Raw genomic sequence first — 26,825 nt, 5'->3', positions numbered from 1 at the left:
TAATATGTTAAAGATAGTATTGTTAAAGATAAGTATATGAAGATGAAATTCTTAAGCCAAAGGAAGAGCACAAATGACACTTTTTTTTATCTGAACACAGTCTTTTTTGATGATCTCAAATCATTCCATTTGGGCGACCTAATAAAACTCTCAAAAAAGTTCTATTACCATTCTTTCATTTTTTAAAACAGACAATATGGCAAAACATAGCTACAATCTAATTTGGAACTATTGAGCTCATATAACTAGCTTGAAAGTCGTATGTGACTCAGACATATGCATGCATATACACAGAAAAAGGAGAAAAAAAAGGAAGGAGAAAGATGATGATAGAATAAGATGGGCGTGTGCAAAGCAGGAAGCTCAGTGCATTCTTGACACATTCTCTGTAAAAGTACCATAGCAAAGGCACATGACTTTTTATGTCTTTAGATGGAAACATTAGCCATTGTAGTCATGGGATGTAATGATATCTGGAAGCATAGTATCTTCTATAGTTTTAGCAGACTGTGGAGTAGCTAGCTACCTAGTAGCCTTCCGAGTATTGGAAATGGATTTCCCTAAGAAGTAGATGCCAGAAGATTGCTGCAGAAAGAAACTATGGTAAGGAATAAAATATAATGTTAAGAGAATGGGGGGATCAATATAAAAGTTGAAACTTAACTGCTTTCTGTAAAAAGGTGATTAGGATTTTAGTTACATAGCCATTGATTTTTCAATGGTAAAATAAAATTCTAACAGTCAAGCTGGGTTTTTGCACAGCACACACTTTAAATGTTCGGAATAGACTGAGAAAACTATGGTAATACGTGGCAAAGGAAAGTCAGATACTCTGTTCCTGATTGAAGAAGTGTACAAATCATGGAAACTCTGAATTTATCAAAGCCAAAATTTGAATTTACTTTGCCCGCAATATTCTCTGAGGCAAATGCTTCCCCAAACAACTGAGTGATGCTGACGAACAGTCCTACCTCCTATTAGAGGTAAACGATTTTGTTTTTTTTCCTGTTTTGCTGAATACACTACGTTACTTCCTCTTCTAGCTGTACAAGCCTGCAGTTCACTACAGGATATCTGGGTAGAAAGGGTAAGGTTCTTGGCTTTCTCTTCATACATTCAAAAATAGAACTAAAAAGGCTCTGTGAATTGAAAACGACAGTGTGAATTTCTGCTGCTTCCATTGAGAACTTAATTCTGAGTCTGCTAATATCTTACCTTTGGGGGGATATATTGTTATGAAGAATGGAGACTTCAGTGAGGTAATATCTATTTATAAGTTTAAGTGGTTAAAATGTTCGCTGAAACTGCTGCATGCTTTCTGAGAGGAAACGTGGCTGTCTGGATAGAAAGCTCCTTTCTCTACAATTTAACATGCCACTGACAAAAGCCAGGGGTCCAGACTTGTGTTAAACATTGCTCCTAACAATTCTATGTTAAAATTGAGATTGTGGTTCATTAAATGCGTTTTTGTTAGTGTGAGCCAAGGGGAGAAAATAAACTTACAATTTTAAACTCATGGTTTGTGTCAACCAAATTAAAGCAGCATTCAAATAGTAAATGCATCTAAGTGCCTTAATCTTTTCATAAGATGAAACTTGACATGTTTTCTCAGATTGGGACATTTTCCATGCATGCATTTTCCGGTGGGATGTGATGGCTTCAAATAGCACAAAAGGATTTTCATCAAGCCCTAGAAACTAGCACAGCTGTCGAATCTCAATGGGGCTGATTCTCAGCTTACGATGAACATTTCTTTGGATGTATTTTTAATTTGAGAACATGGGAAGCATTTTCAGAAGACGTTCCAAGAATTTTGCTGTCTTTTTTTAGAAAGAATTCCTTCTGAGACTTTTTTTTAAACATGCTCTTTTTAAAGTCTGCTAATTTCACACGTGAAATTTGATTCTTTGCTCTGTAAAATTTTCTAAAATATGTAAAATTACATATGACTCTAGATGAGACTGTAAGCTGCGGTAAAATATAAGTGAAACCTGTTTATTAGGACAATATAAATGAAACTTATTTACACCAACACCTTCCCTCTCCTGAGGTAAGGAAATCAGTATAATTTGTACATATTTAATTTCCAAGAATGAAGTGTTAAAAACAGTAAATTAGTAAATTATCCCTTTTTAAAAAATCCCTAAATAAAAGTTGTTTTTTTCTTGGTAAAATTTTAGGATAATTTCTTTATTGTACTTCTAATTTTTTTCCAGTAACAAAATGAAACTAACAGCTGTGGGCTGCATGAGCATGACTCACAGGATAGCTCTATGTGTATATTATGGTTGCCAAGAGGCACCATACTGTCTGCTATTGAGAGAGCTCTGCCTAATCTCTCTAACCACAAGTAAGGGTGGGGCTTTTTTCCTATAGCAAAGTTGTTCCAAAGTGACTGATACTCGGGCCAGTATATGAAATTCAGGCAGGCCAAGCAGCTGCAGTGCTCTGGGAACCTCCAGAAGGGCTGAAATCAGCAGTACTCCCTGGACAGACCCTCCTTAGATACAGTTTTGGTGGGATTATGACAAAAAGATGTTCTCAGTAGACTTAAAAGCTTTTGGGTGGAGTTTTCCCTACCAGCCAGTTTCCCCTTCCCCCACTCCACCCAGGAAGTTTAATGGGAAGAAAGATTAGTTATTCAACCAGCTTCTGAGACTAGAGGGGGAAGAAGGAAATTAATCTTCTCTGTGTCCTTAGCAGCAGAGTTTAACACAAAATTGAAGCTTAGTAGGGACTAGACATTCACTGAATTGTAGAACCCTAGGGGAAGGGAGAGGTTTCTGTTGGCTGGCTCTGTGCTGATGGCTTGCTTTTTGCAGCTGTGAATGTGTGTGTCCTAGAAGGCTGAGAAAGAAATTATTCACTAAAGCATGAGCCATTTCCACTTGGTCAAACTTATTGCTCAAGACTGGAAAAATAATACTTGTCTGAAAGTTCTAGTGGTATAAAATTATAACATAGCATCAGAGTTAGCCTTACAAATTGGCAGCTGCCTAGGTACATTATTCTGAGGCTGGGAAAGAGAAAAAAACCAACCCCCCTGACTGGATAGTTCTCTTTGTCCACCAAGTGTTTTTCTCTGCCTCTAACCAGAAATGTCACTATGAATAATCTAATCCAGGGGTTATTTATGGTCTCTTAAAGTTCTCCTTTCTTGAAACACCAGTGATTGAAAGCATGGTGAAAGGTTAAGCTTGTGAAAAATTAGCTAATGAGTGTATAGGCTGAATTTTTCAGTCAGTTGGTAGTCAGTTTCACAAACCAGGAAGGTCAACACTTCGAAATATACCAAGTAATCATAAAGGAGGTAAGGGAGACATAAAGGGAGAGATTACAGCATAGTATAAAGAGAAGGTTTCTGATTTATACATCCTGCCTACTCATTAACCAAGAGTGTAGTTAAAATACATATGCACTATACGTAGATAACCTCGGAATGTAGCCATGAAAGTGAAGAGTCAATCCTCGAGTCAAATTTTGGGTTTTTTTGTGTTTGGAAATTTTAATTTTGCATCTTCAACTTTATTACAGATATTTACTTTGATAATTTCCTTTTCTTTTCAATAATTTTTCCTTATAAATCTTTTTGATCAGCATATAGTAGAGTATGTTTATGAGCTACAGTATAATCTTTCAATCACAGACAGCTTTCTGTTGTAAAATATTAAAGATGTGTTCTTCTAGAAAGTTTGTCATGTACATTTGTTGTTTAACTATGATTGTCATGTAATGAATTCATTATTATGGCATTTCTTCTTATTTAACTTTATACCTGTGTTTTGCATTTCAAGGCAGGATTTCTCTGTGTAGTTTTTGTTGTCTTGGAACTTGCTCTATAGAACAGGCTGGCTTTGAACTCTGAGATCTCTCTGCCACTATATCCTGAGTACTGGGATTAAAAGTGTGCATAACCATGCCTAGGTAACTTGGTGTACTTTAATTTACCATTTTTCCTTTTTCTATCCTCCCTCTAATCTCTGACAGACATATTTATATTTTCTTTTTCTATGAAATATATTCTTAAATTTCATATTAAGTGAGATTATATAGCATTTTCTTAACCTAGTGTATTTCTCTTATATTGTCTTTCAGTTATACCCACTTTGTTGCATGTAACATACTTTTCAATGTTATACAGTAATTCCTTGTGTATATATGCCACATTTTATTCATTCATCTATTTATAGCCTGCCTGCTTTCATATCTTAACTATTTGTGAATAATCATGTATTAGCATAAAAGTGTTGATATCTTGGCCGGGCGGTGGTGGCGCACGCCTTTAATCCCAGCACTCTGGAGGCAGAGTCAGGCGGATCTCTGGGAGTTCGAGGCCAGCCTGGTCTACAAGAGCTAGTTCCGGGACAGGCACCAAAGCTACAGAGAAACCCTGTCTCAAAAAACCAAAAAAAAAAGTGTTGATATCTTTTTGTATCATACTGATCTCAGTCATTTGAATATATACTCAAGATTGAAGTCACTTTATTTTGAGCTTTTTGAGGAAACTGTTTTCAAAAGTGACTTACTGATTTACATTCCAGCAGTGTGCACACATTCATTTTCTGGATGACTTCTGTGTGCTGACTTTGCACTGAGGGATGCTAAGGCATTTCTGTGGACAGGTCAGAGAACACAGGGTTGGGCTTGACTTAACCTAAGATGTCCAGAAGTTCTCACTGGCTCTGATGGAAGACTCAGCTGTCAGATTACCAGTGATTTTCCTGAGATGCATCTGAAGTTTTTGCAATTGAGCTTTTCCAGCTACAGTGATATTTAAAACAAACAAAAACAAATCAGAAAGCCATTTCTTAATTTTGGATCACAGTCATTAAAATCAAGAGCATGGGTGGAGATGCAATGATTTCCTACAAATACATTATGAAGGAAATGTCTGAGATAAACCCTCTTTTATTAGTTTCCAGCCAGTTGAGCCTTAAAGCATTTCAGTAAGAAATTTAAAAACAACGTTTTTATTAGTAAATATATTTTTGTTTTACAAGAAACTGAAAAAATAGTACAGATTCCTTGTGTACATGTTATCAAACTTCCCCAGCGATAAGATCTTAAGGAACTGTAGTACATTATCAAAAGCAGGAAGTTAAAAGTGATATAATACAATGAACTAGACTGCAAAGCTTATTTATATTTCATCAGTTTTGGCAAGTATTCATGTGTGTGTAATTTATCACATACATACATTTGTTCAAACAATATCACAATCAATTTGGAAATCCTTCATCATCACACACGTTCTCTTGTGCTATACCATTAAATCAGAACCCACCCTAGTCTATAGAACTTTGATAACTTTTCATATGCTTTGTTTTGAGTACACCATATGAATAGAATGAAATAATATACAGTCTTTATATATGGACCATTTTCACTTATCTAGTTTCTCCGGCACATATATTTTGTTCCCTGTATCAATACTTGGTTGAGTTTTTATTGCTAAATATGGTACCAGCATGGGGATATAATAAGTCTTGTTTATATAATTACTTATTAATTCACTAAAGTATTTAAATTTTTCCATTCTTTTTTAGGGGGAGAATATTACAGCTAAATGGCAGTGACCATGTATTTACAAGTTTTTTATGGATATGGTTTTATTTTTCATTGGCCTACTTAGAAGAAGAATTTCTAGGCTTTATAGTACCTGTATTGTTAGTTTGGCTAAAATCTGTTAAACATCTTTACAAGGCAGTTGTACTTTTTTCCTAAGAAAATTAATGTATGAGAGATACACTTGGTCTGACTCTGTTAGCATTTGCTGTTACAAATATTTTTTTTGTTTTATAGATACTATTAAGTACAATATTCTAATTCATTATAGTTTAAGTTATATTTCTCTAATAATAGCAATCTTTCTGTCAGTCTGTCTATCTGTCCCTCATGTGTGTAAATATATGTGTGTTTCACAGCTCCATTTTGGAAAAATTCCTTTTCATTTTCTTTCATCATTTTCTAGTTACATTGTTTTCTTATTGTTTAAGAGCTTTCTTTAGTATGTACAATGAATACAAATTACTTAGATTTGAAGCTTTGAAGCATTTTCTTCAAACTTGTACCATTACATCTTCTTAACCTACTCTTTAATAGAACGGAGTTTTCAAATTTTATGAAATCAAATTTAGTTATTTCATGTTTCTTCCTATATTGTAATTCTTGTGTCATATCTTTGAGCAATTAATCAACATATTTTGAAGTACCCTCCCTGTACTTTATACTATTATATTTAGAAGTTGAAGTATGGGGCATTTTGTGTTTATTTTAACATAGTTTTTAACAATAGAATAAGTACCTTTATTATTCTACGGATATGTAGTTGTTAAAATATCATTGATTGAAGGGCTATATTTTATTCATTAAATTTTTTTTCTGTAAAAAACAGGGAATTGTGAATATTTATGTTGACCTATTCTTTTTCATTTTAGTTTACTTAATCCATTTTTAAAGGTCTTCCAACTATACCATGCTGTCTTGATTCTAGTGGAAATCTCAACTGAGTACAGTGGAGCAAGCTTATAATCACAGGTTATAAGGCAGGTTGAGGCAAAAGACTATGAGTTCAAGGTCTACCCGGATTATAGAACAAGTTCAAAGCCAGCCTGATTTACTTACTGAAAGTCTTTCTCAAATTTTAAATGAAAAGGAAGCCACAAAGTCATACACAGTGACTGTTCTCACTTTTGCCTTTCATAATTACCTAGTTGTTTTAGTTTCTTTGCTTTATGATGCAACTTTTTAAATAAGGAACTCCATATCCTACAAAAATATCTTCTGGGATTTGGGAATACTGTTAAACTATATACCAGTATGGAGAAGAGTTGTAGCTTGATTCTCTGTTCTGATAAAACACTAATCAAAACAAGTTGGGAAGAAAAGTGTTAATTTTGTCTTAGAACTCTCAGGTCAAACTTCTGAACTGAAGGAAGTAAGGACAGGAACTCGGGTCAAAAATCTGGAGTCGGAAATTGGTACAGAGGCCATGGAGGAACGCTGCTTACTGCCTTCCACTCATGGCTTGCTCAGTTTGCTTTGCTAAATAACCCAGGACCACTTGCACAAGGGTGACACCAACTAAAGTCGCTAGACTTTCTCTCATCAATCATTAATCCAGAAAATGCCTCACAGACTTGCCTACATGTCAATCTAATGAAAACGCTTTCTCAATTGAGGTTCCCTCTTTTTGGATGAGTGTAATTTGTGTCAAGTTGACAAAATCAAACAAGAACTCATCTAAATGTTTAAATATAATTTCTAATGTTTTTGAGAATCTCATACATGAGTACACTATGTTTGTATCAGCTTCCTCTCCCTTCCACATCTCCAAATTCACCACTCTAAACTCTCAGAACAAAACTTCTTCTATAATTGTTATTGTTATATGTAATATGTATATTTTATACAATATATGGTACATACATGTATATCATTTTCATAACATATATAGATATAAATATATATTGTATTGTTTGTAAATACAAGTAGTTAAGGATGGCTACTTGAGATTGGATACCCTATAGTCTTTATAATCTACCAGTCAATAACACATTACATTTTTAATATAAGCCTGCAATCATTATCAACATTTTGTGACTCTCAATATATAGTTCCTGTATATGTTTTGTTAATTTATCCCCAACTATGAATACATTTTTCAGCTGTTAAAAATGTATTATTCTTATGTCTATGAGAACTTTTGTGGATTCATTCATTTTTATACATGATAATCATTGTTTTAAAATCTTTTTGGCCTTTCAATTTGCCTTTTATTTCTTCTTTTCTTTGTCTTATTATGGTGGCTAGAACTTCCAGTATCATTTTTGAATGATAACACTATTTGTTATTGATTTTGTTGAGATGCTTTCTGAATATTTCTAGTTTTTGAGAGGTTTTACCTTTTCTTCATTAGTTTGTATGTTCCTGTGATTTTCCTTGATCAACATATTAATAATATTGATTACAATGTTTTGTATTAAAATATCAAGCCAGTCTTTTGCTCATACAGTATGTTTTATCTGATCCTTTTGTATGGTTTTTTTATATGGCACTTTGTTTTTTCCCCATCCTGACATCATATTTTATTCATCCAGTTCTATTGATGGGTTTGTCATTTATTCATGTTTTTACTCCTATGAGTGATCTTGATATTAACATTTTTGTATGAATTTTTGTCATTACTGATGTTTTAATTTCCCTCAGTTGTAATGCATAAAGACAGAATGCTTGGGTCATATGGTAATTTTATATGTAAAACCTTGAGGTACTTTCAATCTGTTTTACAAAGCCACACTACATTCATGATCTAACCAGAAACACATGAAGACTCTAACTGCTATTTAAGTCCTCTAATATTTCATTTCTGATTTTTAATTTTAACCATTGTAATGGGTATGAATTGTCAGCCCAACACTTTGACTTTCATTTCTTAATCAAGAAGGACAGGTTTCATGGACTTATGTAGCCATTTTACAATTATATTTACATTATCTAATGTACTCTAGCCAGATATTTGTTCCTCAAACCTTCTCAGCACAGTGCACTTTCTGAATCACTTAACATCCATCTAAACTTTCGTCAGCTGTGGCACAAGAACTGGTATATTATCATGCTTCCTTGGACTTTAACTTTTGCGCCAAAAGGATAGTGAAGGTCACTTCTAAATGTTCTTCCCACTGAGAGGATTAGATTTGTTATAGTCTTCCAGGAGGTCTCAGGAAGGTGCTATAATGTTGCCATTTTCCACCTTTCTTTGTGTTTTCATATCACACAGAACCATTTGCAAATATACCAGAATTTATTTTTTTGGTCAACGGACACTCCCAGTGCATAATAGTCATGGCTGTGTCCGTTGATTTACAAATTTATGGCTTCAAGCATCCAGGATACCTAGTTTAAGATGGCCAGCAAAACTAGAGTGTTGAGTGTCTACAAAGGCCTATGCATGACTCAAAAGTATATCTCAAATAGCAGCATTTACCTGAAGATATTGACAGTTTATCCCCCAAAATTATAATTTTCACTGTGATTTGCCTGTAAGGGGCTTAAAAAATCTCCTTATATATAGTATTGTCACCTGTCAATACCACAAATATTTCTGCTGCATTGCAACCTTGACTTGCTGTCAAAATAAAATTAGTAGTTTATGGATCATTTAATACATATATTTTCTTAGTTTGAGGTTTTATAAAACAAAAAGCACTATAAGCTGAACAGCTTGTAGTTATAAATTAAGAAGTAAAATATCAAGGTACTTTGGCATATAGTGTTCACTGCCTGTTATTCTAGCACATACTTGGTAGAGTCTTCATACATCTTTACTTGGGGGAGGGAGCATGGCATGTCTCTGAGAACCATTTTACAAAGTCACTAGTTCCATTTATAAAGATTTCTCTTAGCCGCTTCCCCCCACCAAAGCCCTCATCATATTGGTGAGGAGGTTCTAACATATAGATGTTAGGGGACCAACAACATTTAAAAAATAGCAAAGCCAGAGTAGTTCACCCAGATGTGTATATACTGCCTTCTAAAGAGGACCCTATCTACCATCTTTATAGGGTTATTTCAGCCTATTCTGTACTATCTGACAGAAATTTCACAGATCTAGAAGATTTGTGATTTGTACATTGTGTCTTATTTGTTGACACATACTAAGGCTGTAATGGTGTTCTTGGTTTAGAAGCACGAGGACTTATGGCAGCAAGTCTTGAAGAGAATCAGAGGCAACTATCATAAAGGGTGCTGTTACAAATTAATAGACAAAGGGACAGTAAAATCTCTAGGCAGAGTCCAGAGGCCTGTTTTGACTAGAGAGAACACAGAGCAATTGAGATGTTTAGTATTGCCAGATTCGCTTGGATTTGCTGATATGTTTCCATTCCAATTTTTATTATCTATATGTTTCTAGCCAATGCTCTTCTTTAAGAAAAGTATTTATGCAATTGGAAACTTAATATGTGTTATAATTCAGTCAGTTAAAAGATGCCATTTATTTTGGTTGAACTAAATTGACCCTATGACTATAGATAAGTGTTTTTTTAAATAGAAAATAAAAATGCTTGTAGGTTATCAACATGAAGCTTCAGATTTAAATTTGAAATCTTGGGCTTGTTATTTTCTTTTGTCACTTCCTCTTACATATTGAGGAATAAGCGGTCAATCTCACTCTATTCTACAGTCTTATATATTTGAACATCTTAATTCTAAAATGATAAAATAGATGGCATTCTACAACTTTATCTTCTTTTAGATTGGTTAGAAAATTTCAATGGCAATATTTTGAGTACCTCTATTGCCAAATCATGTCTTCAGCTATCATGGCCTCTTCACCATACACAATAGTCATTGATGCATTTAGTTCTAAACAGATTATTGTACATAAAATTCATAAAAGTCCAGGATAGTTTCCAAAATTCATCCTTAAGATGGTACTTTTTAAAAAGTACTCACATGACTCATATTAGAATCAGTCAACATCCAATTTGTGGAACAGAATTAGTAGTGGGTATAAATTAAGAGATAGATTGCAAGGAATTGCTTATACAATCATAGGTGCTGACTAGGCAAGGCAGAAATTCTTAAGTCAGATTGTTCTCTGAGAAGAAGAAGGATGAAATGCATAGGCTCAAGCTGCTATCTGCAGGTTTCTTTGTGGAAGTCTCTAGTCCTACAGTTTCTAACTAGTCGAATTGCGTCTACTCAGATTATCTAAATGTTTACCCTTAGAGTCAAGTGAGTATGAAATTTAGTCAGATCATGGAAATGTCTTCAAATATTAAAGCCCCGTGACATGCCTAATATCTAGAATCACTCTCGTGTATTGAGATTTTAGGATAAAAACCAGAGCTTCGGCAGCCCCAAGAAGCTTGCTTGGTTGGTTACACAGCTCGATTAAAAAGATATGTGATGGCAAAAAGCGAAAAAGAGAAGTTATTATCCAACATGGACACAGTCTGAAGAGGAATAAGTAAAGAAGGCCAAGGGCTCCAAGTCCAGGTTTGCAGAACTATTGTGAGCTTTAGGCTTAAACAGAACAATAATCAGGGCCATGAAGTATAATTACACAGCCCTTATAGATATAAAACCAATGACCTACTCCCTTGCTATCATCTAATGCAAAGCAGAAAGACAGATATAAATTATGGCACAGGTTTGAGGTTCATCTTGTTTTTAGTAACCCATGGGTACAAGGAAAGTCATTGATTTTTTAGAATAAGCATTTTTCAAGTAGTTGTTATACACATAGTTTTGTCTAAGGTAGGGCTCCTTTCTTGTGAGGAGCAAAGATGATGAGAAATCATGAGGACAAGAAGAGGGTATTGGTGTTAATGGCCCCCATGAAGGTAGAGCCACTGCCCACTTCCCTCCTGCCTACTTCCCCCAAACAATACCATTTACTCACCACCTAGTGGTGGAAGCAATAAATACATGAAAAATGTTCAATAGTTTTTTTAGCCAGCAAAGAAACATAAATAAAAACTACATTGACATTCTGTTTTTAAAACACTTAGAATAACTACCAGCAAGTAAAAATACTGTTGTTATGAATATAGTGGTTTGAAGGAGATTTTTGCCCCTGTAGGCTCAGATATTTGTAGACTTGGTCACCATTTGGTGACACTGTTTGTGGAAGTTATGGAAATCTTTAGGATGTATGACCTTGCTGGAGGAAATATGTCATTGAAGATGAGATTTGATGTTTATAGCCTTACTGAACTTCCTGTGAACTCTCTGGTTCAGAGTACATTTTGGAGGTTTAAGATACGATCTTTCAGCTTCCTGTTCCAACTGCCTACTGTCATGCCTCTCCTTGCTATCCTTACTCTCACTCCAGAACTGTAAGCTAAAGCAATTTTTTTCTTCCATGAGTTGTTCTTGATCATGGCACTTTATCTCAGAAACAGGAAAGTAACAAATACAGCATGAGAGAAAGGAACACTTATGTACTGGTGATTACAATCTCAATTAGTAAATTAGTCTAGCTGTTATGAAAATCAGTATAAAGGGTCTTCAAAAACCTAAAAATGAAACTTCTATGGGACATTGAAATACCACTTAGGTATGTTGTAGTAGGAGGCTGCTTGTTTGTTCCAGGGTGCTCAGCCCTGAAATAATCAACAGGAACTATATTATTTGCAATGCTATTTGGTCAGTAGCTTAAGCGTATTTCTGGATAATTCTTTTTTTATTGATTTTATTGAGCTATACATTTTTCTCTGCTTTCTTCCCTTCCTTTCCCCTCCTGTTTACCTCTCTATCATGGTCCCCATGTCCCAGTTTACTCAGGAGATCTTGTTTTTTTCTACTTCCCATGTAAATTCCCGTGTAAGTTTCTCTTAGGGTCCTCAATGTTGTCTAGGATCTCTGGGACTGTGATTTGTAGGTTGTTTTTCTTTTCTTTATATTTAAAATCCACTCATGAGTGAGTACATATGATAATTGTCTTTCTGGGTCTGTGTTACCTCACTCAATATTATGATTTGCAGGCAAACAGATGGAGTTGGCTAACTTTTATATCCTAAACTAACCCATCTCTATTAATCTGTGTATCGCCACATGGCTGTGGCTTACTGGATAAAGTTCCACTCCTTGCATCTATCTTTGGCAAGGCTACTGACTTTGCCTTCTTTCTCCTGGGATTCAGTTTAGTTTTCCCCACCTACCTCTGTTCTGCTCTGCCATAGGCCCAAAACAGTTTCTTAATTAATCATAGTATAAAGAGGGGAATCCCACATCAGTATGTTTCCAAGGAATTTAAAGATACCAAAATATCAATATTTATTTAGTCACTATTCACAGTAAGCTATACATGGAATCAGCAAGGTATCCATCAACAGATGAATAGGTAAACAAAGTGTGATATGTATATATCATAGGGATATTTGTCATTCATGAGGAAGAAAATGATTTCCTTTGAAGGAAAGTTAAAAAAAAGAGGATATTCTTTTAGACAAAATAAGCCAGACTAAGAAACAAGACTATCACATTTCTTCTGATGAATAAAACATTTAGCATATATATATATATATATATATATATATATATATATATATATATATATATATATATATATATCTGAAGGAAAAAAGTAGATTATTTGGGGGTTGTGCTGACCAGTGGTAAAGAGGAATGAGGAGAGAAGGAAGAGAGAATGGGGATAATAAACAAATAAATTATGTACATGCATGAAAATATCAATAACAAAAACTACTCTTTATAATGGCTATGTTCTAGAAGAGATAATTGCAGCTTCTTATTTTATAGTACTATGTACAATTGAAAAGATATAGGATCATCTTAAAAGCTTATATAGTAGGAGTGTGTGTGTTTGTGTGTGTGTTTGTGTGTGTGAGAGAGAGAGAGAGAGAGAGAGACAGAGAGAGACAGAGACAGAGATAGATTTAATAACTAGGACCATTGCTGTAGGAGCACATTCTGCTCCTTCAACCACTAGCTTTTAAGATAGCAGCCCACTTGGGTGAGGTCTCATATACTGTAAAAGCAGCTGTAAATGTGCAGCCACTCTCTCTTGCTTCTGCCTCCAAGTTCCAGCTGCTAGACTTTGTTCTTGTTTGTATAGAGGACTATTATCTAGGAAAGTGATCTGTAAATTCTCCCCTTAAATAAATACCCTTTTATTATTCCTAATTTTGAACTGGTATGGGATTTTTTTGTAACTTCCATTCATCATCTTGAACCCAAACAGGGACTTGAACCCTGGACCCTATTCCCAAATATTGTTTGTTTACATTTAAAGGGAGATAAGATATAGAGATGAATAATTTGCATTGGTATGGATCTTGGTTTATTGATATAAATTTAAGGTCAATTTTTTATACATATACGTATTTCTGATCTTGATTAAGGTATTGTGTCTGTGTAGCTCATTTAAAAATTTAGTGTATAATTAAGAAATATAAGTTAATAAATACTCATCTATAATAATCAAGCTTGTAGTCATGTTAGTTATATTTTCTAGGTGTATAGAGATATATTGCAGTTTGGTAGGTATTCTTCAAATCTTTCAGAGACCTTCAGACTATGGCATTTAAATGTTTTAAAAATTTTGGTCTTTTCATGGCAATAAGACACTTCTGCTCCTGGCAGCACTAATTACTTCAAGAGGAAGATGGACACCATAGAAGCTCCTAATGGAGTTTGTTAGCCATTTGGGCAAGAAACTGCTATTTCCTGGACTGCTTAACTGGACTTGCAGGACCTGCAGAGAAATGACTTCTGAACTTGCTTAAAGGTGAGACGATCCTTCGGGGTTCCTGCTTCATGAAAGAGTCTGTGAGACAGGATACAGAAGAATGTGACTGGCAAACTGCCAATATGGACATAACTGTCATTGAAATTTCTTGCTTCATGGAAAAGTCTGCTGGATACTATGGGCCTATAGGCTGAAGATGGATGCCCCAATAGTACAAACGATCTTTGGGTGACTTTCCAGGCAGTGAGATGTCTCTGTCAATTCTAGAGTTTTGGAAGTTGCTTATAATTCACTTACTGTTTTCTTAAGTAATATTACATCCTTCTGGAGTCTTTGATGAAGTTGAAGTATTTATAGTTAATGTTTTCCTTGGTTATGATAAAATATAAAATAGATATAAATGTTGTAACTGTAATTCTTGTTTGATACCTATTTTGTTATATGTAATTTTACTATATTGAAGTTAAAGCCTTTCTTTTTATTTAAACAGAAAATGGGGGTGATGTGGGAGTCCCCTGTGTGCTGTGATTATCATTAATGAATAAAGAAACTGCATTGGATTGTTAATAGAGCAAAACTTAGGTAGATGGAGAGGACTAGACTGAATGCTGGGAGAAAGAAGGGAGGAATCAGGGGATGCCATGGAGCCGCTGCCAGAGTCAGATATGCCAAAATTTGCCGGGAAGCCAATGCCACTTGGCTATACAAAGATTACTAGAAATGGGTTAAATTAATATGTAAGTTAGCCAATAAGAAGCTAGAGCTAATGGGCCAAGCAGTGACTTAAATAAAACAATTTCTGTGTGATTATTTCGAGTGTATGCTAGCTGTTGCTAGGAATAACAAGCGGCCTCATCCAACAGATCATAGCTTCACTGAGTTGATATACAAAAAGATCAAGATAATCATGGCTATCAAGTTTATGTTTTTCTGTCCAGCCATCCAGTTGCTCCAAGATTGCTGACAATACTATTCCTTCTTCCTAACATTTTGTTGGCACTCTTCTAGAAAATCTCTTGACCACATACTTAAAAGCTCTATTTCTAAACTTTAAAATATATTCTATTAATCCATATGTATATCTTCATACTACAGGTACTTTGTTTTGATTTTTGTCATTTTAAAATGAGTTTTGAAATATGGAAGTATGCATTTTCTAGTTTTTTCCTCTTGTCAGGCAAAAACTCTTTGCATTTTTGGATTTTTTTAAAATAATTTTGTCAATATCTGTAATTAAGGCAGCTATGATTTTGATAAGTATTGTAATTAATGTATACAACAATTTGGCTCCATTGTTGTTTAAGCAATGCTAAATCTTCAGTGTTATTTCTTCTAAAAAGCTTTGAGTCATATAGAAGCCATTGGCACTTACACTTTTCATTGTGATATGGTTATTGAATGTTAATTTTGTTTACTTTCTTCCTAAGCCCATTCATTTCTTAAAATGTAATAATAAATATATATTTTGATTGGTTTATGTAAATATGTAAACCACATAAACTTTGTCATAATGTTGTAAATATTGTTTTATTTATATACCTTAATTCTATTCTGTCAGTAATAAAGTATTCTCTTTCAACTTGTTATTATTAAGTTTTTTTTTTATAATTTTTTTTCCTGGACAAGTTAAAGGCTTGCAAATTTTGTTTATGTCCTCAAAGGATCAATTTTGGTTCTGTTTTTTTCTGTTATTTTTAACCTTTTTTGCTTTTTTATGCTTTGTTTTATTCATTTTATATTGCTCGATTTTGCTTAAGTGATTTTTTTTTTCTATTGACGCTTCCATAACGTAGAAGCTTAGGTCAGAGATTTCAAAATAATATCAATTTTAATATATCCTTTAATATAGAACTTTCTCTCTAAGGGCAAATTAAAACATTTTTGGTTTTTTCTTATGATATTTTGATGCTTCTGTTACTTTAGAATTTGTAAATTTGTTTCTATTTGTTAAATTCCAAAATTTCCTTCTATTAATTCATCTCTCCTCTTACTATTTTTTCCCAGCCTGTCCTTGAATTATTGAGCTCAAGAAACCATTTTGTCTTAGTTTACCCATCAATTAAGACATATGTCATACCCACCAAATTAGTGAATTTGTTTCGACATTTTGGTCCTGAGATTGTATCAAAATACTGAAGATACTTTTTAGTTGTTCTTCATAGGTAACATAGAGATGAATATGGTTATTTATTTTATTCCATTTTAGCAATGGATACCTATCCACCTATATGTCTGATTTGCCTATATTTAATTTGAAATAAGGTTAGGTGTTAAGAGGCTTTTTGAATATTCATTTTCTCAATGTTTTATGGTGTGAAATTTTAATTTAATATCCATTTTCTTTTCACTTGTGCTAATAAACATTTCTTTATGAACATTTAAATTCATTTATTTTTTTCTTTTGCTTTCACCTTTGAGTGGTTTGCTTAGTTGTTTACACTTGGATTGCAAGTTTTGTTTTACCTTTAACAACTCCACTACAGATCAATGTCTGCTTATTTTCCAAGAGTTTCATTGAATGTAAAGAGACTACTTAGAAGTTAAGTGAGAGATGCAGATTATGGCCACCTATATATTTTAAAGTCAAGAAAAACAAAAATATTGTAATTTGGTGGTTATGCATGCATAGTTGGTAAACATATTCAAGATATCATGTGTTGTGTCAATTGAGTATATGTCAGAACGATCATCTAACATGTAAACGCACACTTTTAAGGGACTAGGAGCTATGTTTCAAAAATAGTAAGATTATATGCTTGGTAAGGAGGTTAGAATTCAAAATCAATTACCCAAACAATATAAAATTACGTATCTTCTTCCAGTGATCAAATATTGAGTTGTCATGAGAATTAAAGGGTATCAGGTGCATAAGGTACATTAGAAACTCTTAGTAAATTTGTTGTGGAATATAGTGTCCATGAAGTTGTAAGTTGGCAGATACATCAAAAATCCAAAGAAAATTGAGGTCAACAAGGGCTTAAGAAATCAGGAGTAGTTTCCTGAACTACAAGAAACTTAAGCTGGGCTTTGAAATGTATTTATGTTTTGTCTTCTTTCATGACTCAGAAGAATTTCACAAAACAAATGGGAATAAAAGCAGCATGCATCGTGACATTACTATATACCAGATGCAAACATTGTGAAAATTAGCTTCCTTCTTTGAACATATAAACAATGGTGCACATTGTATAATCTACGAGACTGTAGATAAGATAAATCAAGAAAAACAACTTATAAGCACAGATACTTTCTTTCAAACTCAGGTCTGTCTGAAAATAGTCTGCAGTTGTACTACTATAGTATATTGACTGTCAGGAAGAAAAATAAACAAAACCAGAAAACTGAATTTAAGTTACACTGGCACCAGATAAAAAAGAATTTGAAATGGGTGGTTTGGGGACAAAATTTATGACTTTTTCCTAATTCTGGGGGAGGGGGAGGTAGTAAAATCAGAAATAGATTTTACTGTTAAAACAAAAATCAGCCACAAATGAGCAAAGTGTTTTTACCAGTTACATTCTGAAGCCAAAGAAAGTCTTTTTAAGATCACTGTATCCTTTGACATTTATTGAACCTCCTGTTTTGAAGTTCCTGACACTGGAGGAGGACTAGGAAGTTTAAGACAACGTAATTTGTTTTCCTATAATGCATGTTTTGTCTTGGCGTGGTAAGAATTTTGGGAAACATTGTTTATACAAGTGCTAAAGCCTCAGCATGGTGGTGACTCTGAACATTAAAAATAACTTTTGTATGGAACTGATTGTACAAGATATTTTAGAAATAAGTTCATTAAGCTTTTCTCAAAGATGCATCAGGTAATAAATAACTAATTCAGATAACTGACATTGTTTTCCAATTATGGAAGATTTGTTTTTTAAACAGAGAGCCTGACTGTGTTTTTGAAAACCAGAAACATGATGCAGTATTTTGGTGTCGATTTTTTTTTTAGATTTTCTTTTATCATTTTATGTGTATGAGTATTTTGCCTGAATGTATGTCTGTGCACCACATGTGTGCCTGGTGCCCAAGGATTCAATGAGCCCTTCATATGTGTGCTGGGAATGGAACTAAGGTCCTATGAACAACAAGTGCTCTTAAGCACTGAGAAAAACCTCCCTTAAATGTTTTTATTAGTATTTTTTCCAGAGTGTTGAGAAGAGAAAGATAATTGAGTATAGAGAAACATGCCAGGTTATACTACAAATTGTTGGAAATTAGACCATGAACTTGTCAAAAAATTTCCTTATATCCAATGTGGAAAAGAAAAAACGATGAGCTAAATTATTCCCAATATTTGTGAGGAAAAAGTACTTTTTTCTCAGATAAAACAACTCTTGCTTGTATTAGAAGTGTGTGCGGGAAGTGATTTCAAACAGTGATCTTGTGGGATAATTATTAGAAGTGTTTATTATTGGTCCCCATTCAAGATCTACTGAATAAAAAATTCTGGGTAGGACTTCACTCTAGCTCACGTGCTACAGTATTTGGATTTGTGGTTATAAGCCTATTAAAAGTGGAACTTTTAAGATTCTTTTCCATTGTGTTGTTAAGATAACTGTTGTCGTTGTCTAACTACAGCCAATCCTTTAGCTGGGTGCTAAGAAATGAGTCAGGATCCATTCTGGAGATTGGCCATGGACCATCACAAAATAACAAATGATACTTAGAATACTGGAGAACTACCAGCAGGAAAATTTAAATGTTCTGTCGAAAATCATAGCTATATGGGGTGAAGGATATATTATTCAGCTTGATTTACTATCTGACAATGTATACAGCTATGTTCAACTTATGTTTGCACAATTTGTCACATGTTATTCAGTTGAGTCATCGTTAGCTACATCTTCCACCAGACAGACAGGATTTCATTTATTTGGAACACTAACATATTTGACATTGTGAGGTTACAGAATGGAACATGAACTTTGGAATTTCATATGGGAAGCCTTCTTGGATAATTTGAATTTCCTACTTAATTCCTAGCAATTCAACTTAAAATTTAAGAATCAAGTTGTTCAACTGTATAAAGATGACTATGGAATAATGTTTACTATAACTTGTATTTTTTTTTCAGAAAAGATCTCACATAGCCCAGGTTGACCTTGTCATAGCTATGTAAAGGATGGTGAACTTTAACTCCTGATTCTCCTGCCTGAACCTTCCAACTTTGGGACTGTAAACAGGTATCACCATTCTGGACTTTCCCATTGTTTCTAATAGTATGAAAAATGGTAATCAACTACAATGTCCATTAAGTAAATAAATTATACTAGATAATTTAATTAAAATGCAAATATCCATTAAATTATCATTTAGATATTATTGACATGGATTTTTATTCTAACTGTGATTAAGTGATTAAAACTATGTTTATGGATATATATATGTGTATACAAGTCAAATTTAATTAAAACAGCTATTTATGAATCCATTTATAAGTCAGTATACATAGAAAAATTGCCTGCAAAGTTTGTGAATGAAAATGTTATGTCTGAAAACTTTTGTTTATATAAATGTCTCTGTATATGTATAAAACCAGAGTGGATCGAGACTCTAAGACTGAGCATTTGATATTAATAACATTTGTTTTGTCTTTGCTTATCTCTATTTTCTAATGGAACTCTTTTCCTTATGTGTAGAAATAATGAAAGATTAGCAACAACATAATTAAGCATTTTTAAGTAGGCTTCTTAGACAATCTTATCCTTCAGGGACTAGAGTTATTCCTTTAAAGATAGTATATTTGCTCTGGAAAATTTGGAAGAACGCAATACCTCTTTTTATAACAGTTAACTGTCAAGGTTAGTGATCTAAAATCTGGCATTGGTTAATTTCTGAACATTTGTGTTATCGTGTAATTACAAAAATGTGCTTTCCATCTTCCAAGTTCCTGGAAAAGTTGCTATTATTCTGTGGTGAGAGGCCAGAGACCCCAGTTCAGCCATTACCACTAACTTTCTGTGTGAATTTGTAACTTTTAGGTTTCTCTTTCTAGAATTGTTTTCCTCTTCTGAAAAGTAACTGATTCTTATCTAGATGACCCCTAATAGCTCTATAATTTAGGAATCTATAACGCATCTAGAAGCCAAGCAATCTTTAGAAAATGATTATGAAATGTGGAAGCTGATGGCAATAGTAAACCAAGCATTCTAAAATACTGTTGAAAGGATTCTGTTTTTGAAGTTCACAGGATGCCAATTGATCACCTTTAATTTTTCTATTAATGAAGTTTCAAATTCCTTTCATGTGTTAACGTATTTGAACATTGGTGTACTTCTGACACCTGGTGGTCAAGTCAAACATCACAGCTAAATCTTAATCCCCAGACACTCCTTCATTCCCACTCATTCACCTCCTCTCACAAAGACTTTCTGTCTCTCAGATTAATTTGTCCTTCAAAAAAATCATTCACTCAACAAAACGTCAGCAGACCTTTCCAATATTCAAAACCATTTACTAGACTTTTATTTGAAAGGAAAATATGCAACAAGAGGATGAGTATTAGGCATGTAGAAGATTTCTATTTCCCGCAAGAAAACCACCTGGAAAGGAAAGTGACCTCAACATGCCAAAAATATTATATGATGTTCACTAAAGAGAATTATTAGAATTATGGATACTGGGATGCCAGAAAAATTACTTTTGTGATTTGTGGAAGTGAGCCTTGCCTTTTAGAAGTCTCAGGTTGTTCATCTGACAAACCAGCCATTGTATCTTATTGTTTCATAACACTGGTGTCAGAGATTGATAGAGTATACACAGAGTACGTATTATAGAATCTGTACAAAATAGGCATTTAGTAATTGTTATTCATTTTTATAATTAAACCAAGATTATCAGCATTAAGTGTCTGATTGTATTTGGACACTCCACCTGGTTTGTGTTTGCAAGTATTTTATAACTTTAGCTTAAATAAAAAAAACACAATATCAATTATTTCAGTTAGTGCAAGAAAATTATAAAAAGGTGATAGTGTTTCTCCACTTACACTTTACTGGGCCAATTGCCTGATTCAACAGCATAGTTAACTAAAAAAAAAAATCAGAGTAGCTGTTTGCCTGAATGACCTGGTTGTTTGACTGCACTGAACTTTCAGCTAAGTAAATACAGTTTATCCAAGAGTTACATGTACTCACTGCAGAGACATCACGTAGGTTCTGAAACAGTATGGGCTTTGTCTGAATTGATTACATCTTTACAGCTTTTGATTGACTGTGGCTAGGTTTGTACCCATGGTTCTAGGACCCCATATTACTTTGCAGACTAATTCAAGAGGCATTGCAGCATATGCATTTCACTTTTCCACTTGAATACTTGTTGCCATTAATGTTGTCTCATGTTTCCTTTAACTTTATAAATGTGTAGCAAACTAACTGCCTTTTCAAGTACTAAAAAGTACAACGAAGCAATAAAATGTGGTTTATTCTTTTGTGTTTGAAATCAGATATATAAAACATATTTCCTAAAAACTATCAAATGATAATTAGTTAAATGTTCATTCTAAGGGTGAAATAAGTTGTACCATGGTGGCTTTTGGCCAAAAGCAGTAAAGTTGTAACATAAAACAAAACCAAGAACAAGGACAATGTCATATTAGGAAATGAATGTTTAACCTGGCTAAGGAAGATTTTAGGGAAGGCATGATTGTTATTTTCAGATATTTGAAGAGCTTTTTTTGTCTAGCAAGGAGTAGCCTCTTTTGTCTTTGACAGGAATAGCTAAGCTGAAACAACACGGAAACAGATTTGAAGTCACTAAATCAATGAAAGACGTTTTCAAAATTTATGACGACTGGAAATACAGCAATTTACATGAATAATTTTCATGGGATTTCAGAGCTAAAGGGAAACAGCATCCTTTCGCTTCATTTCTGACAGGATACCCTCTAGGGCTTCATGCATTCTAGAAGCTGACTAAAATAGTGAAAGGATAGTTTCAATATATATGAGTGTCTGAAGCTGCCGTGGTATTGTTAATGAACACAGAACTTTTGTGGCAAGAGCTTATAAAAGGCGTTAACAAGATGTTAGTAAAACAAACCTTGCTTTCAGTCAAATTTTGAAGAAGGGAGCCCTGTTTTTCTTGAGACCTTATCCTTCCTAAAGCCTGGTGCCCTGCCAGCCCCTGCTTAGACCCCTAATGTCGTTAAGATTTCATAGCTCACCTTAGCAACCATATAATGATTTATAAGGTAGCTACTGAAAATGGATTAAAAATTCATTATCCTGGGGTTGATGACAATAACTTTGCTAGATCTCAAACTTTTTGGACAGAGACAGGTATACAAATGAAACATGGAACTTCACAAGGGTGATGGGATATTTGTCTGGGAGCTAATGGGTCATGAGATCTTGGCTGTTGGTTACCTGTGAATTTTGATGATTCTCTGTCAGAATAAAAACCCGAATAAAGTTACTGTCAAAATAACTATCTTTAACATTTTAGAAAATATCTCCCTAGCTACTATTTATCTCTTGGTAAATTGCTCCACTATTTTAATTCGACATAGATGAGAGCTTTCAAATTTATGAAAGATGACATTTTACCACCTCTGGTAGGAATACAACTAATATGCTGACCTGCCTCTGACCCTATCTTTATTCTATTTTCCATAGAAACCACCACACAAAGGCTTTTCCTAAGGAAGGAACATAATTGCACAAGTTGGGAAGTCACCGCACAAACAGTATGACAGTTAAGTGCACTGATCTGCAAATGCCATTTCAGTACACCCTCTTGGCATCCACCTATATCTTTGAACAGGAGCCATAATTCTATAGCTCACCTTGATGAACATACTGAGATATTCAAGATGGGCAGCAATAGTACCAGCACTGCTGAGAGTAATTGCAATGTCACATGTCTGACATTTCAGTATTCTCTCTATGCAACCACCTATATCTTCATATTCATCCCTGGTCTCCTGGCTAACAGTGCAGCCCTGTGGGTCCTGTGGCGCTTCATCAGCAAGAAGAATAAGGCCATCATTTTCATGATCAACCTCTCCGTGGCAGATCTTGCTCACGTCCTGTCCTTACCTCTCCGGATTTACTATTATATCAACCGTAACTGGCCATTCCAGAGGGCTCTTTGCCTGCTCTGCTTCTATCTGAAATATCTCAACATGTATGCCAGCATTTTTTTCTTGACATGCATCAGCCTTCAGAGATGCCTCTTTCTCCTCAAGCCATTCAGAGCCAGAAACTGGAAGCGTAGGTACGATGTGGCCATCAGTGTTGCCATATGGGTCGTCGTGGGTACTGCCTGTTTGCCACTTCCCATCCTGAGAAGTGCGGGCCTAGCCAACAACAGCGAATCCTGCTTTGCTGACTTAGGGCTTCATGACATTAGTATGGCTTCCTCCATCGGCATGGTGACGGCTGCTGAACTTGGAGGGTTTGTATTGCCTGTTGTAATTATTACATATTGCACATGGAAAACAAGAAAATCTCTACAGGAATTCCATGATCCACCCCAGAATATTAAAGAGAGGAAAAAGGCTTTGAGGATGGTCCTAATGTGTGCAGTGGTATTCATAGTGTGCTTCACGCCTTACCATCTCAACTTCCCGTTTTTTATGATGGTGAAGCAACACGTCTTCTCCAACTGTTCTTTTATTAAAAGCACTCTGTGTTTTCACATCATTTCCCTGTGTCTTGCAAATCTGAATTGTTGTCTTGATCCAGTTGTGTATTATTTTATGACTTCTGAATTTCGTGATCAATTTTCAGAGCATGGTAGTTTGTTCATCCAGTCATGTGTGAGATGTAAGGACAGTACTTTGGAAATTCATCAGAGGAAGGAGAATCTTCAGACCATCTCTCTTGAATGTTTGGATGTTCCAACACAATGTGATGAAATGATTATCTAGAATAATCTTTCTACTCTGTCAGGTTAGTCATGTCATTTCAAAGTGATACTGAGTGTTGGGAAGAAACATCCACTTCAATCAAATAATCTGTCTACAGGAGTTCTCTATGCCAATATTATCTAGGGCCCTTCTGAGAAAAAGCTTTCTCTTCACATAACGTGATAGTCAACAGAAAGAGTCTCCTACCTATTCCTCAGTAATGGGGCCAATTGTCTCATCTTCACCTGAGAAAAATATATTAAAAAGTAATGGGCATGTACAAGTTATCTAAACATTGGGAAGTCTACATCAGAATATGACCCTAACTTTATTTAGAAAACATACACTACTTGTGCCAATTGGAAGGCTTTTTATATTAATATGAATTACGGAAATTACCAACATTATAACTTAAAATGTCTGTAAGATTTTTCCTCACCTTAAAAAATTATTTCAGATGAGCCTTTCAAAATTACCATGGAAACCACAATGCAAACACCTTAAATAGAATTGTGCTCTGCATATTTAACAAACTGGAGATTAAAATCTCAAAATGAAACCTTTTTGCCGAAATGTCTGTGGGTTTGTGATGTCTTGCATAGTTTTTGTTTACTGGCACTAATCGGGAAATATTCTCATTTATTTGTTTATTAAAATCAGCTGTGTCATTCTCTAGTTAGATTGGTTGTTTCACATGTAACTTCAGACACAACTTCATTTGATACATTTAAATCAACAGATTAAAGAAGAATCACACAATACATGCAGTTTCATTCTGTTAAGGTTAAGTTGAGCCTAAGTTTTTATAAGGAAAATACTTCAATGAGCTGAATTGAATCCTATCATTAATGCAGAGCAAGCATTGCCATTTAATAAATCTTTGTTGTTGCATCATTACTAATATAAATCTTTCCCACTGGAAAATTTGAAGCCAACCATTTTCAAATATTGGGTATCATTAAAGTGAAATTTTATAAAGCAATGGTTAGTCTCAGAAAATTGCTATTTTTGTCTTGTCTCTATGTTGTGAATAGCCTTTAACTTTTTATTACGTGTTTGGGTTAGCGTATAAGGGAGTGGATTTCATGCGATATTTCCATATGTATACATCATTGTACTTTCTTATTTACTCCCCCAGCCTTCTCTTGATTGTTCTCCAATTCTTATTGGTGCCCTTTATTTCTCCTGCATTCTCCTTTCTGCTTTCTTAATACAAATGTTCTGTTACCTCTTGTATTTGATTACTCCCTTATTGTATGTTGCATGTATCACTTTACATCTCTCATTTCCCTCTCTACCTTCATGTTTCATATATATTATATATGTACATACATATATATATAATGTGATCAAAATTTTGTTATTTGTCCAGGTATTTCTTTATAGTTTAATAAAATTCCATTGTTTATAATAGTACATTTCCTTGGTCCATTCATTTATTAATGGATATCAAAGATATGAACAGGATCTATATCTTTGCTATTGTGAATAGTTCAGCAATAAACATGCATGTGAAAATACCTTTCTAATATGATTTCTCACAGCCTATAAATACAATAAATCATTGGATCTTGTCTTTAAATTGAATAAGCTAATCTCTTCTTATTGGTGTGTAAAAGCCATTTATATTTAACCTTGTTATTAACAGAGGTCTCCTAATTCATTTAATTCAATTGGATGTGGGTTTTTTTTTTGTTTTGTTGCTTATTTATATATTTATTTTAATTCCTTTGTTAAAAATTTCCACCTCCTCCCGTTTCCCTCCCCCTCCTCCCACTCCTCTTCCCCTCCCTCTCCAGTCCTAAGAGAAGTCAGGGTGCCCTGCCCTGTGGGAAGTTTAAGGCCCTCCCGCCTCCATTCAGGTCTAGGAAGGTGTGCATCCAAACAGACTAGGCTTCCAAAAAGCCTTAGAATCAAAACCCGGTGTCATTATCATTGGCTTCTCAGTCCGCAATCATTGTCAGCCACATTCAGAGAGTCCGGATTGATCACATGCTCGTTCAGTCCCAGTCCAGCTGGCCTTGGTGAGCTCCCATTAGATCAGCCCCACTATCTCTGTGAGTGGACGCACCCCTCGCGGTCTTGACTTCCTTGCTCATGTTCTCCCTCCTTCTGCTCTTCATCTGCGCCTTGGGAGCTCAGTCCGGTGCTCCAATGTGGGTCTCTGTTTCTATCTCCATCTATCGCCAGATGAAGGTTCTATAGTGATATGCAAGATACTCATCAGTGTGGCTATGGGAGAAGGCCAGTACAGGCACCCTCTCCTCGGCTGCCCAAGGACCTAGCTGGGGAAATCCCCTTGGACACCTGGGAACCCCTCTGGAACCAAGTCTCTTGCCAACCCTAAAACGGCTCCATTAGTTAAGATATCTTCTTCCCTTCTCCCATATCTACCCTTCCTCCATCTTAACCATCCCATCCCCCCAAGCTCTCCCCATCCTCCCCTTCTCACTTCTCTCTCCCCATCTCCTCTTACCCCCACCCCACCCCCACCCCCATGCTCCCAACTTTTGCCTGGCGATCTTGTCTACTTTCAATATCCAGGAGGATAACTACATGTTTTTCTTTGGGTTCACCTTCTTATTTAGCTTCTCTAGGATCAAGAATTATAAGCTCAAGAGCCTTTGTTTATGGCTAGAATCCACTTATGAGTGAGTACATACCATATTCATCCTTTTGAGTCTGGGTTATCTCACTCAGGATAGTGTTTTCTATTTCCATCCATTTGCATGCAAAATTCAAGATGTCATTTTTTTT

General features: G+C 34.7%; 1 protein-coding gene across 6 annotated transcripts; it reads left to right on the top strand.

The window, feature by feature from the left end:
- Positions 1–432: 432 nt before the first annotated feature.
- LOC142841016 (putative P2Y purinoceptor 10) lies at positions 433–25,608 on the top strand. Of its 6 annotated transcripts, XM_075957731.1 has the most exons (4): positions 1,094–1,259; positions 14,094–14,257; positions 19,293–19,401; positions 22,834–25,608. In XM_075957731.1, exon 4 carries the CDS (start codon positions 23,031–23,033, stop codon positions 24,087–24,089), a length of 1,059 nt encoding a protein of 352 aa, XP_075813846.1. In that variant the 5' UTR covers positions 1,094–1,259; positions 14,094–14,257; positions 19,293–19,401; positions 22,834–23,030; the 3' UTR covers positions 24,090–25,608. The 6 variants fall into 6 exon arrangements, with proteins under 6 accessions (XP_075813848.1, XP_075813844.1, XP_075813849.1 ...); XM_075957729.1 differs by lacking the exons at positions 1,094–1,259; positions 14,094–14,257 and adding an exon at positions 1,014–1,087; XM_075957730.1 differs by lacking the exon at positions 14,094–14,257.
- Positions 25,609–26,825: the final 1,217 nt, after the last annotated feature.

This window comes from Microtus pennsylvanicus, chromosome X, assembly GCF_037038515.1.
Source record: "Microtus pennsylvanicus isolate mMicPen1 chromosome X, mMicPen1.hap1, whole genome shotgun sequence".
In the NCBI taxonomy this organism is placed as follows: domain Eukaryota; kingdom Metazoa; phylum Chordata; class Mammalia; order Rodentia; family Cricetidae; genus Microtus; species Microtus pennsylvanicus.
This window is presented reverse-complemented; position numbering and strand designations above follow the sequence as displayed.